Genomic DNA, 18,833 nt, shown 5'->3' on the forward strand with positions numbered 1-18,833 from the left:
TGCATGATGAATTCTCAGTTCTGTTACTACACTGCAATCATATCTAGTCATGTTATTTTGGCATTGGTCTGCTCCTCATGATCACAGCTAAGCTTCCTGTGGATAACTAACAAAACAAACCCTTTCACAGGAAACACTTTGGCAGCTGCACATTCAGCCTCCATGAGAATGACAGGAACAATCACCTCACTAAAGGGCAGCAACCTCCAAAGTACAACTTAGTGGTTGTGCTTTTAAACCATTCCACATGGTTTTGAAGCACCTGCCCCAAGTGCCCCTATTTACTTTACATTGCTTCACTTCAAGAAATGGTTTGTTCTGCATAAAATAGAACCTTGTTAAAGAAAATTAAAGCAGTAGCTCTTCTCAAGATGTACACCAAAGTTAAGACAAACCTTTAGAGGCATATCAGTTTGTAAATCAACATTTGATCTTTCAGATCTGTGGAGGCATTTAGTATGGTAGAGACATTTAGTATGAGGAACAAAATCACTTCAAGTAAAAATCTCAAAAACATTAAGTATAGATGGAAGGGCCTCAGCACAAACTCCATTAATCCACCAATCCTTTTCTGTTGCAGTGATCTACTTGAAGAGCTGGCACACTTATTGTGCCATGAGTGACAGTGGCAACAGCAAAACTAACTACTTTCCATTGACTTTTCAAGCCTGTGATCATGAATTTAAAAATGTAGGTGCTAAAATTCTAGTCAGTAACTGACATGCTATAAGAATAAATATATTACCAAGTAAAAAAGTTATGGGTCTCTTAGAAATGTTCTAAGGACTGAAATGTAACTTTTAATTAGAGTGGTAAGGCTCATGAAATTAAGAGATTCACTTACATAAAAATGCTGTAGATGATCCTTGAATGAAATTAGTCAAAACATATTTAAGATTTCTCATTGCAAAAGTGTTTAAATCCCAGAAGCTTCCCACATTAAGGTTTGGCTTCATATACTTCAAAGCTGTAGCATGTTAAATTCCAATTAATTCATAAAAGGTAGGCAGTGTGTGTACAAAAGATATTTGCAACAAAAGACTGCATTATGGTGTGTCTCAAAGCTCATTATAAAGCAGCTACTACAGTGGACTGTGTCTGATAAATCACCACAATTTTTCTTCATTTAGTGTTACTTAGAAATTGATCTTGGTTTGTAAGCAAATTCAGAGAATCATAATTTACTTCTAGTAATCCCCATGGGAAAGATGAATAATGTTCAGACTACATTTTCCACAGACACCATTCCCTATTGTAGAATTGTGGGAAGAGTAATGAAAACTCTTCCTTTTCTCTGAAATAAATAAATTAATTTCTATAGAAATAAATAGAAGCTTTCTTCAAATCAAAAACCATCCAAATTCATGCAGCTGAACTTAATAAGCAAATTTGAGCAAACAGAAGCAATAAAGTGTGCGTTTTATTAATGTCTGTCTAAATCATAGAACAATGTATCTCAACAGACACGCAGATTTTTTTACAAATTATGCTTATGTGTGAAGAGCCTGCTAACAAGGAAGTACACTTCCACATTATTCACAAGGAAATTTTGCCAAGCAAACACAAGTTCTTTGTATCTCTAATTTCTGCCACACTGAGAAAGGCTTTTTTAAAATTTGAATACCTTTAAAGCTATTACCTGCACTGCACATTTCAGTGAGGCACACAGACTCCAGGCTGTGCTAAGATCAACTTGTTCAGATCTGACCCAATATAGCCAGAGAATCACAGCACTGCTGCTGGGTCAGTCCAAGGAGGACTATCCTGACACAAACCATGGCAGTGCTCAACACCCATAAAACATTGTCAGAACATGGCAAATGAAGAATAATAGCTTTCCAGCCTTCCTTGCTTCCAACCAGCTCTGAGTCTTCTGAGGTAAGAATACATCACCTTCTGCTGAGTTCCACTTTCTGTGATGCCCTCATTAGATTGTTATGGCTGCTCAAACTAAGTGGAGCAAACCAGAACAGATAACTCTGATATTTGCCTGTCCCTGAGTCCCAGCATATTTCTGGTCATCTTTCTTTGCAGCAGATTTTTCAAAGCTATGCACTGAGTGGACTCCTCAGATGTTCACGGGACTGAAGGGAGGCTTTGTTGTAACCTTTGTTCAGGCACTAATTGATGGCAGCTTATTTGGCTGCATCTCCTCTTTCCTTGGTCTGCCCTCCTGGCTCTAAGTATGAGGTAATGATAAACCCAACCCAACTCCACAGTAAGAGTCCCTTTTCCCCTCTACGTATCCGTGATTTTATTTAAATAAAGCAATTCATGAATTTTAAAATATTTTTCATAAGAATGGGAATCAGTTCTGCTCAACCAGGAGACATCTAGAAACCTTCCCCAAAAATGATTTCTAAAAGTAACAGTTTTCAAAATGTGCCATTTCTGTGGGGGTCACAAGTGGTGCTTCTGACGTCACCTCAATGTAGTCCTAGAGAGTTTAAAACAGAAGGTAGCATCAAAGCACATGATTTATCTCCCTGCTTTCCCACCCAGTTAGCCCTGTGCTGACACCCACAGCTGACAGCACGCTGCAGCAGATCTGCATTACACACAGAGCAGTGTTCAAACCTTGTTACTCAACTCTCACTGACTCAAAAGGTGCCTGGGAAAGGATTTGGGCCAAAGGCAGTGTAGGACAGCAGACAGCTATGCAAGCTGGTGAGTGGACAGTATGCTGTGGGATGCTTAGGATGCCTGGGTTTAATGAAAACAGCAATTAGGAAGGGAAGAGGGACTTGTGGATTAAGGCTGTGACACAAGATAAAACACAGGCCTTCCCCAAGGCATTCATGGCAAGGACAACAATATATGTTCATCCATACTAAGCCACAGTGATCCTAAATGCTGTAGCTAACAAATCCTAAAGGCCATAATTAATATGTCTGAGCATAACCACACTGAGCAAAAGAGAATCTCACTCACAGAAAATGACTTAAAAGCAAAATTCAAGGCAAGGCAAAATGAATGGGAGAGGAGGAGCATGGAGCAAGGGGACCAGTGACAGTCAAGTTTTGGTATGCTAAGTCCAGAGTGAAACATGGCAGTAACAGAAAAATATGCACATCTGTTTTTCATGTAACAGTAAGAATTCCAGATGTGTCACAGTATCCATGGGAAAGCTGTAATTCCTCCAATGGTAATGGGCTATAAAGGTATCAACTTCTGTTAACCCAAACTAATGAGAGACCCCAAGTCACTGTCATTTTGGAATCTTGTCCAACTAAATTGTCAATATGCTCAGGAAGAGGTTGCATCTTGATTATTCGTAACACTGTTGTGAGAGTCTATGACACATCAGGAGATGGGCTTAGCAATGTTTGCAAGCAGAATGAATCCAAGTGAATGCTTTCCAGAGAGGGTTATATGCCCTCTCTCTATGTATTCACATATGCACGGACACACATCCTACTGAGGAAGACACAATTCCAGTTAACAGTTGCTCTTTGCTGCTGTTCTTGGAAAGGAAGCAACAGAAAAACTGGTATTACAGGCCTCTCAGAAAATTCCTCAAATTTCAGTGCTTTCTACAGCCTGTAAACTTGCTATTCAGTTCTTATGCATGCAGATTTGCTGTTCAGAGTTGTTTATCCTATTGACTTTTTGTTCCTTTTCCATTTCTGTGGAGGAGAGAAGGAATGTATACACAGAAGAACTTTCAGGAAGCCATTAGGGTTCCCTATTGCTTTCTGGTCTCCAGAAGACAAAACTAAAAGCAGTCATCTGGTGCAATTTGGTCATAGCTCGAAACAGAGGTATTTACAGTGTAATTTTTTGGGATTCAGATGCCCACTGAGCATACAAGAGATTCTAAAACATGCATTTATTTCTCACTTTCCAATTTCTCAAGAACACTTTTTGATTCCTCTTGCAAAACATTGTTTAAAGCTTAGATTTAATTTTAATATTAGTGTTATGTGGGCTGTGCATTGATGATTCTTGCTGTTAGGGTTAGCAAGAAAAACATTCAGTTTCGTACACATTGCACTTCTTAAACATCTTTTCTGAGAAACAAAACTGAAATGACAAAGCAATGACAGGCTCAAGAACAGCCGTTACTCTATTTGGGGCTTAATGGTACTCCCTCATATGGGGTGTGGGATATTTACCTTTTCCTAATGTAAGCCATACAGGCTAAGCTTTGTTCTCCCCACTCCCCTCAAACACTGGCTACTCCTAATAACAATTTCTCTTACCAGAAATCTTAATCTATTTTAAAAACCCATAAAGGAATGCATTTACAATAAATCTTGGTTTAATGTGAGCAAAATATTTCACCAAAACCATATAAAAAAAGAAACCCTGGGTGGCTATTATTACAGAATTGTCAAAACCAGCAACAAGTATGACATATACCTACCTCACAATTCTAGGTGAAGGGAAGTGGAACCCGACATTACCACTATCCAGGATGCAATGCTTACTGAAAATCAGTCTGGAAACTCTGGAAAATTAGTCTGGAAACTCAGACTGTCTTATAGATTATTGTTTGTAGAGTGTGGCTCCCTAAATTTGTTAAGACATAACAGGAGAGACAGTTCTACTGCGGGAACAGCCTTCCTCCATTCTGCAAAAGGTACATTTGCAAACAATCCCACTGATTCTGAATGGCTGTTCATTTCTTTTTAGTCATCAACAGTCAGACCAAAAAACTTATTCAATGAGTTCACAAGGGAACAGATCTTAGCAGAATTAATCTCATCTCCTGTAAACAATAGCCTTCGTGTGTGAACAAGAGTAGACTTCATTATTTAGCTATTTGCCATTCATTCTCATGCCTCTAAAGCTTTTCTTCTGTCCAGACAGCAGAACATCACATAATTTAGGTATCCAATATACACAATGCAACAAATGGCAAGCATCAAGGAAGAGCTCATGAAAAACAAAAAGCCTAAGAATTCTTTGGCAAATGCTCCAAAGTAATGAAAGCTCTGAGAACAGAAGAAGAATGTTATAGTGTACTCAATATTTTTATGACTAGCAATTTCATAAGCTTCCTATGAGTCTGTTGAGGAGGAAATGGGAATGTATAAACAAACCACAAGAACATGGTCTAGTGGTGGACTTGGCAGTGCCGTGATAATGGCTGGACTTGATGATCTTAAAGGTCTTTCCCTACCTAAACAATTCCATAATTCCATGATTCTATTGTATAAAAATCTGTAGGGTAACCACACTGAAATAGATACCATGATCTCAGTCACAGCAAACAGAATTTTTGTAGCTTTTGTTATCTGAGCTATCCTAGCTATTAAATATGTCATTCCTTCAGAAAAAGGAGTTGACATTTAGCTGCAGAGATCTGTGACTAGGAACAGGCAATAAATTAGATAAGAATGTAAGAACAACTGTACTGAATCAGACCAAAAGAGCATCTAGTGCAGTAGTGTGGCCTTGGAAGCAGACATAACAGAGAGCCCAGTATGCAATGGATGGTACCCTGGAGACAAATGGGGTTAAATGAAGGACTCACTGAAGCCTTTGAAGGTTTTTTTTCCTAGTTATGATAGAGAAAAGGTTCCAGGGAGTGCTAAACAGGACACAATCATGCTTTTTTCTCATTGAAGTTTAAGAAAAGTGAGACTGAAAATTTGAACATCAAATAATTTTCTAAGAGATGTGAAGTTTTGTGAAAAACACATACAGAAATAAACCCCCTAAGTTTGACCTCCATGTCGTCTTTAATTTTACCTTTGAAAAAGTCATTATTCAAAGTGAAAGGAGACTAATATTTTGGAGTTAAAAATAATGAAACAGTCACTCTGCATCTTACAAAAATACTTTGTCCATGCTAAAATTAGCATGTAATGAAATTAAATTAATTAGTTTTTCAGAGTTTATGTAGGAAAAGGGTCACTAATTTTCATGTTGTCTTGGTGAATATAAGCTAAGAATAGCCACCATGAGCAAATTCTTGAAGACAAATAGACTTGTAACATAGAGAAGAAAATGTTCATTCTTTCTATATTTATATCCCTTTCAGTATCTGTGAACTGAAATGACAGTTTCTCCTCAAAAAATCCAAGTCTAAACAAAGGCAGCTAAATGCAAAAGATTTTCTACTCAAATAAAAGGACCTGAGTTCAGCCCCCAAAGCACTTACATTTACAAATGTATAGTTAGCTAAACCAGGTTTGAAATTATCCATAAACGCTGGACCGTATCTGATTAAATAAATAGGCATTTTGGTCAAAAAGACATCTGAATGAAGCTCTTCTCTAAGTTCAAGCAACCAGTGTGCTATGAGATGATCACATTTTCAAAACATTTTAAGTAAGCAAGATGGGCTGTAAACTGGGAAAGATGAAAAAACATACACAGATGCAAACTGAAATAACAAATAAAATATCAAAGTTCTACAAACAGGGACTATAAATACAAATTTTTGAGTGTACTATCTACTTTAAAGTTTGGATTTTATAGTGGTTCTCATTGTCCTACCTGAAATGCCCCCAGATGCCTGATTTTCAAACCACAAAGCTCAATTATTTTCTGACTATCATAACACCTTGAGATCATAGCATTTATTAAAAAAACTCACAGAAACACTTATTGGAATAACAGGGAAATATATGTGTCATTTCATACTATATATTTGTTGTCACTGTCATAGATCAGTCAAGAAAAAAAAAAGACTTCTTCAATTTAAGGTTTTGTAAAAGTCTGCTTCTTTTACGTAAAGCATATTGATGTTCCCAAAGGGAACAATAACTCTAATTCTGCAAAGTGTTGTTTGTGGCTACAGAGTGGGCGCCACTATGCAGAAATGACAGTAGTAAAGCAGTAACAACAGCAGTTAGTTCCTTTCCCAAAGAACTGTATGGCAGTTTAAAAAATCTCCCTATTTTTAGGACTCTTTTTCTTCTGGTAAAGGTTTTTACTAATTTTTTTCATCCATTTTTTAAAATGCAGCACAAATGGACCTACTACAACAAAGTAAGTTGTCACAGAAAGAAAAACAGGTACTCTGAAGAGAGATGATAGAAAAGACAAATTTTCAGAAAGGCACATAGGGATTTAATTACTCACTTTCCATTTAAACTCTACAGAAAAGTGAAAATACACACTGTTGTAAAGAACATGCTATGTCTCTCAGATGAACATCAAATTTTACCAATGTAAACCTATCATCCTGTTACCTGGGCCAGAATAACTAACGAGCTCAGTCAAGTCTGGATCTGCATGGCTGGCTGGGAAGCAGCCTAGCTGGAAGGGATCTGGGGGTCCTGGTGGACAAGCTGGCAGGGCCAGCAGTGCCCTGCTGCAGCAGCAAAGGCACGCTGGATCCTGGGCTGCATCCGCAGGGGCATCACTGCACAGATGGAGACCTGAACATCCCACCCTGCTCACCCTTTGTCACCGCGCCCAGCGCTGGCCCCGCTGCTCAGCAAGGACACAGACAAATTGGAGTGTCCAAGGGAAAAACACAAAGATGGTCATGATGCTGGAGAGTCTGTCCTGTGAGGGACGCCTGAAGGAGTGGGGCCTTTCGTCCCTGCAGAAGAGACACCTAAGGGAGGAAACTCATGACACTATTCCAGTACTTAAAGGGCAGCTACAAACAAGACAGAATGTCACCGAGGACTCATGGACATGACAAGGGGTGACAGGTACAACTTGCACCAGAAGAGGCTTCATCTCAACATAAGAATTAATTTTTTTTTACAGTGAGAACAATCAATCACTGGAACGACATCCCTAGGGATGTGGTGAAGTCCCCATCAGTGGAGGTGTTCAAGCTGTCCTTGGACAGGGTGGTCAATAATGTCACCTGGGCACAAAAAGTTGCACCAGCTGATCTTCTGAAATCCTTTCCGACCTTAAAGGTTGTTCTACGATTTTGTGATTTTTGACAACTTTGTTACAATCAGTTTTTGTCATTTTAGATATCAAAATAATGGTGAAAGTATTAGAATATTTGCTAAATGTCAAGAAATATCTTATTCATCTAGGAAAACTATATCTCAGCAAGAAACATCCAGAGCTTTTGCTTTATGGAGTTTTTGCAGGAGGCTAAAATGAGATCGCAGAAATACATCTCTTCCCATCTTCCTTCTCAGGGTAGATTCTTTTCCTGGAATGAGGCTCCAAAGCCAGACAAAAATCAGGTTTTCCTTCAGGATAATGATCACTTTGGCCCCTCCAAGTTCTGCCAGGTGGAGAAATCCTTGTAAATTCTAATCCACTTTTCCTTATACCACTTTGCCCTTGCTTTTCATTGCTGCAATCAAATAGGTCACATGGCAGGACTGAACATCCTCAGATTATTTGTGCTTTGTTTTCCCTCCTACTCCATTCAAAACTAATGCTTTTGCCTCTCATCTCCTCTCTCTTTAAAATACTAAAGCAAAACCAAAATCCAATATAAATATGGAGATTTTTATGCTAAAAAAGTTCAAATTATTCAACATAAAGTTTCTGAAGAGGATTATTTGCATTGAATTACTTTTACCCTAGTTTAGATTTAAATGAGGTATTTGAACAGAAAAAGGCTGTCACAAATCCCTTGGAAATACTGGCATTTTTTTCCAAAACACTCTATGTCTCATATGAAAGAAAGCTGAAATACCATGAAACATTTAGTTTATGGATTTATTTATGACAGGAAATGCATTCTTCCTTAGGGAACTAAACTATTCTGAAACTGTTGAACAATGTTGCTGAACTTGTCAGCTCCAAACAGAAGGCCAAGTACAATCCTCCAGCATCCACCCCTCATCTGAACTGTTCACTCAAATATAGCACAGTGCAATGACTCACTGTTTAGCTCAGAATAATGACAACAGTTATGCCATAGGGTTTTTTAACTGGTGCTTTAAACTGCAGACTTTGACTTTTCCTCTCTGAACTTGCATGTTGGAGAGAATGGGAGAAGCCAAGTGCAACCATTAACAAATGCACTTTCTTCTTCTTAAACTTGCAGAGCAGATGCTGCCAGCTGCTCCTAAAAATGCTTTAGCTGTGGATGGATAAAGGTTAACATTTCTACAGAATTACCCAGTGGGGCTGACAAAGACACTGATTTCCATGAGACAACCCACAGGCAGCTCCTCTGGGACTCAGGGCAAGGCTCTGCTTGCAGTCCAGGGTAAGGAAAGAGAAGGACAACCAAGGTGCTCTTCCTTGCAACATGGAAAAGCTTTGTCTCTTTCTACCAGTGAGATAATCCTCACAGAAAAATTGCATTAAAGGGACAAGAGTACTAATAGGTTATGGAGAGAAGAACAACACACTTCAAATGTGTAACAGAAGTCATACAGTATGAAACGCTGCAGGCAGCTCAAATTTTTTTTTTCTTTTTTATTTCCAGCTGCACCTTATCCAAAACTACTCATGCAGTAGCAGACAAGAAAGAGGGGAGAAGGTGTAGATGGGACAAGGCTCTTTCTTGAATCTTTTTCTCCAGGCTGCATCTGGATGAAAGAAGGAGCTAAGTTAGCATTGTCATCTAGCCCACAGAAGCCCAAGCTGCATTATCCAGGAGGATATGTTACTTTTGCACACTGTAAGGCTACAGCAGGTATAACACCATCTCCTTCTTCTAGGGGAGGGTCAGGATGAAGATTTGCCCCATTCACTGCCAAAACTTACAATTTATGGTACACTGTGACTCCAGATAAAGAAATCCATTTGGATTAGGTGACTAAACTGTTGGGGCCCTTGGAAGAGACACAAACTGGGTATCAAGTGATTTACTGGTTGTTCTAAAGCAACATATTGTCCAGTTTAGAAAAGAGAATGTACATAACTGAGATTACAACAGCAAATAAATATCACCAGCACTGGACAGAATAGGTGTCCTTATTTTCAAGCCGGCAGACCACAAAGCAGGTGCTGACAGCTCAGTCACTGAAGGGAGAGGCAGATGCTCGAGCAGCAAAGGGCAGCAGCTGCCTGACAGCATCTCAGCAGCTGGAAACAGACACTGAGGTAGTAACCACCTCTACAGCTTTAAAGGGCATGGCATTTGCATCTCTGCATCTCCCTCTGAGGCCTCTGGGATCACCTGTGCCTATTAACCCAATGAGGCAGCAATTCAAGGCTAGCATTTTCTGGGCATGCTTACTGCATAAAAGCCAATCAAGCACTATTTTTATGCATAGTCTGTGCTGTTTCTCAGTGTATTACCGCTTATCTTCTGTGAGTCCTTGCATGTTTGTGTATTTTCATATCACTACCTTTTTGAACTTTTGTGTAATGTTTTTCATCTCTTCTCCATCTCAGGAGATAAGAAAAATACTCTTGTTGTATAGTGGAAACCAGACCTTTTAATTTTTATTTGACAGGAAACATAATGGAAGAAGAGAACACACATTTAGGACTTAGGAGAAATAAAATTTCAGCTCTCTGCTACCCTAGATTCCCTAGCCCAATTCTTTAAATATTCATTAATCATTTCAAGTTTCATATCTCTATTATATATAAACATATAACATCATTGTACATCAGGCAATTCTAAATTTAGATTTTTTGTCTATTCTTCCCTTCATAAAGATGCAAAAATATCAACCTTTTGAAATGCTGTATGCAGCACAGATTTAATTATTTATTCACCTGGAGGATTGCATTTCTGTTGTTATTATTGCTTGGTTTTGTCTGAATAAAGAATCAATGTACAATACCAAAACCAGAAAATTTCAGCTTCAGCATGGGAGTCCTCCACTGACTGTAACAGTCAAGGCCAGAATGTGAAGTTCTGGCAGCTGCAAAAAATGTCCCAACCCAAGCCCGGGAGCAAAACTGTATCATAGGATATCTTCCATCCTAGATAAATGAGAATGCAGAGGTCTTTTTCCTCATAAAGAATACAAGTTTAATGCTTTACTCTCTTTAAAGTTCTGGGTTTTTTCTCCCCAGGTCATTGTCCCAGTAACTATTGGTATTTAGTACTATGAAGTGAGTTTTGATCAGTGATTCAACAAAAGCTGGTAGATATGCCTGGTAATTTGTTTTTTTACCATAAACTGTTCTCAGCCAAAAAGTGTTTTCTATGGAAAATTCCCAACCAGTTCTACTGCTAGCCAGACATCTGGAGTGTTAGTTGGAGGCGTTTGTGTCTGGAATGACTGCTGAACCGTGAGAGATGTCACACCGTGACCTCAAAGCTGACCCCACAACCCAGCTGCATATCCTGTGCTCCCTGCAGGGATCTAAACCTTGAAATCCTTGCTGGTTTTCCCTGTGCACATAGTTATAGCACCTAGAGAAGAAAATGAAAGTATCTGCTCACTGTGAGGCACCAGGACAAAGCCATAAGCTAGGTGCAGCCATCACAGCAAGGTTTAGTCTCCCTTGAGGAACAGGAAACGTGACTGAATTACAGAGGCGTTTCCACACGCAGCCAGATCTGCATACTGTGAGTCAAAGAGCTGTGAACATGTAGTAATCACTGTGAACTAATAAACAGTGGGAAAGTTCACAAGGTGCCCTGTGTAACAGCCCTGGGTTCTACAAACATGTTTTATCTCTGCCACAGGGTCAAGTAGAGATGGAATGGCACTTGTGCTTCCTACGTGCCAGAGACGAAATGTCAGAGAACTCATGGCATGAGAGGAGAACGGCCAGGTCTAATGACAAAACCTCTTCTCAGCTGATGCTCACGTTATTAATTAGCCCCTTGCTTGTCTTTTAGGTCTCTCTCTCCCAGCAGTCATTAAAAAAAAATATCTCCATAGCTTTCTGGTTTACTCAAGTTTGACTTACACTAGGTTGCCAATCCCAATATGATGCCTCTGCCTGAGCAGGTGGATCATTATGTTGTGTAGAATCAACTCCTCGTAGCTCTGAAAATCTACCTTTAGCACCTACAGCAGACTTTACCTAAGAACTGAAATGTTTGCCATCTGAAAGAATGAACAACCCTTTGGGAACCTCCCCTCTTCAGCAGACTAAGTGCCAGTCTAATTTTTCAGACCAGATTCTTCATTATAAATCTCACTTTGCCTTGTTACTGCAACATATGCAGTAACACTGTCCTACAATGCATCTAAAATACAACTGTATTTGACAAAGTCACTTCAAAAGAAAAGAAGCTGCAAATAATGGGTGCAGTTTGGGATTTTTAAAGATCATTACTAAAATCATGCAAAAGGAAGCAGTTGAGTGAAACTGACTGTAGGGCTGAGGAAAGTGAATTTTCCCTTAGAGTGGTCTAACAAAACTTGCCATTTCCCACATTCCTGGGGAAATATGCTTCAATCAGCTCCTCTCTTTTTACATTTCCAAAGGCACTGGGCCAAACTGAGGAAGTGCAATCATGAACTCTCCCACATCCAGGGAATCATCACCAGGGCTGATTTTGTCTCACCATCTCCCAAGCATGCTGTAAAGAAAAGGTACTAAGCTTCCCTGATGTGCAGCTCTGAATGGCCCCCAAAACTGCCATGATGCTCTAATGCTGGTAAACCTGTAAAACTACAAGCTCTTGAAAATCTCTTACTGCAAAGGTTTCTTTTGTGGAACTGTTTCTGATTTTTTTTCCTTTCAACACAAGGATATTTCTAATTTCCAGTAGTTCTGCAGGCTGAAGTAGGATATTCTATACCTTCCAGAGTCTGATGTAGACATTAGGTACAAGGCGAAGTTGCTAGGAGACCACGGATGGAGCAAGGAGCATTGCAGGAACACAGCAGCTTTTCACACAGGGCTGATGAGAATGCCTGCATCAGCACTCAGCCCTTCACAACTTAAACCAAACCAGACAACCTTTTGCTGCTTACGTAAAGATGTACTTTTCAATAGAACCATTAAATTGTTATAAAACCAGCACACCGTAACCTGAATAATAAGCAAGGAAGGAACACTGAAAAGGATAACATAGACAACACCTGCTGCCCTCTCTCACTGTTTTTGGGAATGGCCCCTTCACTTAAAAAAATAGAAATCCCACATATACAAACAAATGTTGGCACTTCTATGTGGGTCCCGGACCCAAGTGGCATATCACTGAAATACAAAGGGAAATACTTAATGAACCAGCAGAAGATGGTATGCACTCTAAAATTCATTGCCTATCTCCATGTTATTTAGGAAAGTGTGTCACTCACTGTGGCCATAAGCCATTACAATCTACAGAGCCTTTTTGACTCTTCTGTGCCTTTACTCACAAGTCAGAGTTCATGCTAGTTAAAATTTACCACTTGGCAAGCAGAGATTAGAGGTTTATCAAACCTCAGGTTTTCATTGTTTCAGTCACCATGATCGCTAGTATTAAAATAGATAACATAAACCAAAACTAATGCTGCAAGGTCATACATCTTAGACATGCTAAATGAATGGTTCTACCCGTAAAGCTTTGTCTGTCTCCTATATATGGAAAGCTGAAGTATGGAAAGTCTGGATCACATCTAAAATTCAAATGGAAAAGCTGTGACAGATCAAAGCTGTGAACCTCTGTTTCAGTTCAGCTCTTTTCAGTGGGATCATCCATGCTGAGAGGTCATTAACCTGTTCACTCCTGAGGTAGGACTTACCTGACAAATATTAATTCATATATTTCATTATAAATTAGACACTGCAAGCATTTCAGATGAATACAGACTAAATTTACTCTCTTCATTTAAGAGGGAGCTACAGTAACAATTTTAGCCATACCTGTTCACACTGTTAGTGTTTGAAATTAGATGAGGTTAATGCCTACACTGTTTGAGTGCAGCCTACAAATCCAATAATAAAATAGCTTTGGCACATCTGAAGGTGATGATTAGAAGCTTCAAGTGATAATAAAGAAACAACTGATCCTAGTACCAGATTATGTGCCATGCAAATGCAAGGTCCCATCTACCTCACCTGAGAAGAAATTAATCACATTGAAGCCAGCATCAGCTAGAAATGTTTTGCACTATTCTGTTTAGAGTATTTCACAAACTAGTCATGAGAAAGTGAGCAAAAAGGTAGGGGCATGTATTTGCTTTGGCTTGGGATTACAGTATTTACAGGTCTAATTCTCATGTTATGGTAACATAAATAATTTTAAATATAGATGAAATTTTTCTGCTGTAGCAAAACATCTTCCAATGTGTTTTGAATTGCTGTGGTAGGGCTCAATCATTATGCTTTAGACAAGAACACCTGCACACAATTAATCTAAATAATTGTAGTTAATTTTAGCATCTTCATGTAAATAGTTTACTTTTCCTCCGAGTTCCCAGTTCTTATCTCTTCATGACCCTATTACATAAACCTTCATATACCACAAAATGAAGCAGATAATTTTCTTTCAGGAAATCTCATTAGAGGAAACTAGGTATGTTCTGTCACAGCAGCCCTTTTGAAAAGAAAAACTGAAAAGAAGGTCTTCCTCTTTCTTTGGGATATACACCACACATTGATTAATTAGATAAACTTTGAAGCATAATAAAAAGTTATCCAAGTAATAATATTCTCTAGGAATTCCATATCTGCACTGCAACCTTTCACTGAAGGTCAATGCCCTGGAGAATTCCTCTTACAGTATTATCTCCAGCTATTAAAATTAATATAATTCCACTTTAGCTAAAAAAATAAATGTAGTAAAGTAAAAAGCACATCCTATACTCAAGTAACACTCACTTAAATGTAGGAGGCAGATTTAAATCAATATTTTCAGACTAAAGTCATAAAGCGCTACATATAAATAGTTGTACAGAATATAAATCAAAAGACGGCTTCCAAACTAAAATTTTATGCTGAAAGGACAAAAATCTATATCAAATTCTACACACAGTATCTGAAGCAAAAGTCTCTCTCTTGTACTAAGGCCTTAGCTCATTCTAAAGTAACAGGATTTTGCCTCTAGTAGAACTGAGTTTTAAAAAAATCACGCAGGGACCTGAAGCCTCCTCCATCATTCACAGGGGAATGATCAGTCCGTTTTCTGTTACAAATATTTCTTTCCAAGAGGGCAGGCTGTGTTACAACACTGATGATAGGATTTGTGTGCTGTGCTGTAATACAGCTCGCTCTCTCTTTCTGCAAAATAGCAGTTTCTCATTACCCTTCAAGTGCCAGGCTGCTCACACAGGTTTAAGGAGTGCTGGCACAGAGTTCCCATCCTGCTCATGCATTTGTGCTGCCTCTGGCTCTGCTGGAAGTGCCAAATGCTTGAGTAGGTGTGAGCTGCACACCACGGTTCTCTCTCATCAGCATGCTACGAGCTCTGACTCAGAGCAGGGAGCATCATCTGGGTACAAACCAGAGCTGCTTGGTACACCTGGCCACCATCCTGAGGTCCATCATGTCGGTTCTCTGCTCGTTTTTTCTACCTCTGCCGGGCTCAGGACTGAAGGCACTTGAGACGGTGGTTCACATTCAGACTCAGGTGTTTATTGTTTGTTATCAGTGAAAGAGCCTCCCAACCATAAGCTGTGCAGCCTTTCATTAGCAAGGCACAAAATGCCTATCTCTTCTTACAAGGTCACTTAAGACTTAACTATCCAATTAAGAAATGACACCTGGATTATTTGCCCTTTTAACCCAACAACTGATCCCTGGAAGCCTGCAATGCAGACTTTTCTGTCCAACTACAAAACATCACCCAAACCCATGAAGAAGAAGGTGAAGAACAACCTGCCTCCAACCCTAAAACTACCATCTTGCTTCATGTTTATTACTACGTTCTAAAACCCCAAACTCTTAAGTTTTCCACTCTGTGATATTACCCACAATTCCAGTGCTATTAAAAAATTTTGGAAGCTTTCTCCACAGCCTCAGGTCAAATGCAGTGCTGTCTTGCAAATCTGTGCCTTCAGCACAGAAAGTTTAAAATTCTCAGCATCCAGGGTTCCATCCAACACATGACTGCTCACTGCCCACACTAGCATTGCTCTAAGGGGCAGATTTTTCATAACATCTAAATGGTTGTGCAAAGAAGTTATTTTTGTGATCACTACAATGAACAACACCATATGATAACAGTGTACCCAGATAACAAGCCTCATTTCATCATCTACTAATGCACTTGATAGATGAAAATCTATATTCCTGTTTATGTGATATGGTATTTTTAAAATTTATTCGTTTACTTTTTCATCCTGACTTTTTGAGACCTGAAGTGTCACTTAATAAGATATTCACTGCTATCAGAGGGATGAACATTTCAAGAACCACAAAAAGTAAATCCTTGCATTCTGGTGAATTCAGCCCTGAGATGACAACAAAAGACATCCATCAAAGCAATTTAGAAAATACATATATTCCGTAAACTTTCACACAGGGCAACCTAAAAGTAATTTCATAAATTTAAGAGCTGTCCAAGCACTTAACCACATACACGCTCGGGGCCATGATAACTTTCCTGATAAGCTCATTCAAGTGATTGACCACATCTCCCTTCTATCCAATCTGAACTTTCCCTGATGCTGCTTTAAAACATTTTAATGCACATGGAACATTTGCTAACGGGAATCTGTGGCACAATGGGCCCCTTCATGGTTTTTTTAAGTGAAAAACTGCAGACTAACAAAAATAGGGGTCACTCTAGCCAATTTAACATTGTCTGGAAGGCAAAAGTCATGCCAACTGAATTTAGAAATTATGAGTATGTTTTTAATTATGATGATCATTGAAATACCCACTAGGAAAAATTATGCATTCCTTGCCACTTGTAGGAGGACTCATGTGACAGAGCGTAGAAGCTCACAGCATAGACATCCACATTTAGGTTAAGTACATAAATCTCCCTTACAGACAACTAAAAAAGCCGACATTTTTAGGGAGTGATTCATCTTGTCCTAGAGTAGACAGCTAAACTAGGACAAACTAAAGTAGACTTCTTCAAAAGTCTTTATTGCAGTAGTTTACAGGGTAAAGGTAGCCACATGAGAGGAACTCTAATCTTAATAAACTTTAAAAAAAAAATCAGAATATCAGAATATCCTTCTATGAAAGATAAGCTTTATTTTTAAACACAGCTTCCAGATAAGGTACAAAGGTAGCAACATTCTACAATATCACCATCCCTCCTGCCCTGAAATCTATTACACCTAAAACCAAAAACAGAACAATTAAGAAATTAAGATGAACTTCTCAGTACCTCTACTTTCAGTTTAAGTATGATAAACTTTTTTCTTCTGAATTCTAATGGAGGTTTATTAGCACTCTTTGAAAATACTTGGTTATTCCCAGCATTTTATTCCAAACATATTTCCTCTACGATGTTTTTATGTCTTCCTTTAACAGGTTTTGTTATGCAGACAGTGAAAATAAGAGGATTTTTCTGAAAAATAATGTGTGTTAATGAAAACAGTCACAAAAAGTGAGTCTCAGAGTAAAACATACACCTTCAAAATCTCCCTACAATTGAAGCAATGACTCAAAAGAAAGTGAAAATATGAAGAGGCTCTGGAAGACAGCTTTCCCAGCACATACCAGTGTAGTTAGCACATATAACTGCCGTTAATTATTGGAAAAGCAAATAAAATCAATCAAAAATATATTTTTTAGTAGGATTAAATTAACATCTGTTTGAAATAGTTTTCCATCAAAACTGAAAATGCTATGTCTTCTGGTATCTTCAGTCTTTTAATGCTTATTTTGTGTTCAATGAATGTTCACATGAAGTTTTAATAGAATTTTCTTCAAGATGCACAGTCCAACATATTTTTTCAGAATGGTATTCTTTTGAATATGTTGGTATAGAACCAAATGAAGCAGAACAGCAGAGGAGCTTGAAAATGTTACAAAAGGACATCTGGTTTTTCCCCCATTGTAACAAAGTAGGGAACGGAAATGGCATAGCTTGGGAAGGAAGCACATTAACAGTGAGAAAGTGCAGGCAGTCCACAGATTCTTCTTTCATGCAGGTTTACACCAATTTGGAGAAGGGGCCTGTGGCCCATCAGAGCTGCAGACATAGTGATGCAAGAGTAAACACTCTGGCACAGAACACAACAAAATTAAGCGGGTCTGTGTATCACTGACTAGCTGAGAGTAAAGAGCAAAGGGGTTACCTTAATCGGGCTTCCATCTGGAGTAAGAACCTCTTCTGAAAGCTCCATCATCTTCAGTGCCATCAGGGCAATGGCTTTGGCATGACTAAGGCTTTTCTTATGGAGCCCTGCTGCAACGCAGTACGCATCACCTATTGTTTCCACCTGCAGCAATCAGACAAACCCGGAGTTATGGTGTGATAATGAGAGGGGAGCCCTGCCATTAGGGCTGCAATCAAACAGTTGCTTAAAACATGTGAGCAAAACACCCATAAATAAGCAATTAGACAAAAGAGCATAATTACCTGAGTCTGCAAACAGGTACAGTGAAAACCCAACAAGCAACACCACAGTGGTTTATCACCTAATAACCAAAGAAGATTGTCTAGAATAGTGTATGGCATCGGCTGAGATATGACAACATTCTCCCACAGCAGTAACACAGAAAATTGCATTTTCCTAAATGAGAAATCACTTGCAGCTTCATTTTATACTATCCTGGCTAAGTTTGCTGTTGGGTAAGAGTAGCACCACATAATTATCACTCATAATTAGTATTTGATATGCTAGAAAATTATATCAGGAAGAGAATTAGAAAAAGCAAAACATCACCATAAAAAACAGTGAAGACTATCTAACTTCTCATTAGTGGATAGCTCTTCCTGGTATAATTTATGAAGAGATGCTATTGCTACAGACTTTTGCCTGCACATTTGTCCCTTATTTTCAAATAAGAATTGATGTCTCTCTCTACCATGCAGGATGTCCTACTCTGCATTCCCCGCCTGCAGCCATGAAGTTCAGCAGACAGAGCCCTCTGGTTTCTTCAGGCAGGCCTTACTGCTCTCTTATCCTGATCTGCTTTAAAAAGAGCTGGCCCCCAGGAGGAAGTGGGAGCAAAATGAATTGCAGCAGCCCTCT

The 18,833-nt window shown here is 38.9% G+C and overlaps 1 protein-coding gene across 2 annotated transcripts in view; it reads right to left on the bottom strand.

Annotated features, from left to right (window-relative positions):
• Positions 1-18,833, bottom strand: part of GUCY1A2 (guanylate cyclase 1 soluble subunit alpha 2) — a 153,042-nt gene that overhangs the window by 41,493 nt on the left and 92,716 nt on the right. The window contains exons 6-7 of one of the 2 annotated variants that reach the window (XM_059466374.1): positions 17,934-18,077; positions 16,862-17,827 (exon numbers count right to left, since the gene is read on the bottom strand). In XM_059466374.1, coding sequence (XP_059322357.1) covers positions 17,822-17,827; positions 17,934-18,077 — 150 coding nt within the window. In that variant the 3' untranslated portion in view covers positions 16,862-17,821. Of the gene's footprint in view, positions 1-16,861; positions 17,828-17,933; positions 18,078-18,833 lie in introns of those variants that run through there. The other variant, XM_059466373.1, reaches the window with a different exon arrangement.

This window comes from Ammospiza nelsoni, chromosome 2 (genome assembly GCF_027579445.1).
Source record: "Ammospiza nelsoni isolate bAmmNel1 chromosome 2, bAmmNel1.pri, whole genome shotgun sequence".
NCBI lineage: Eukaryota > Metazoa > Chordata > Aves > Passeriformes > Passerellidae > Ammospiza > Ammospiza nelsoni.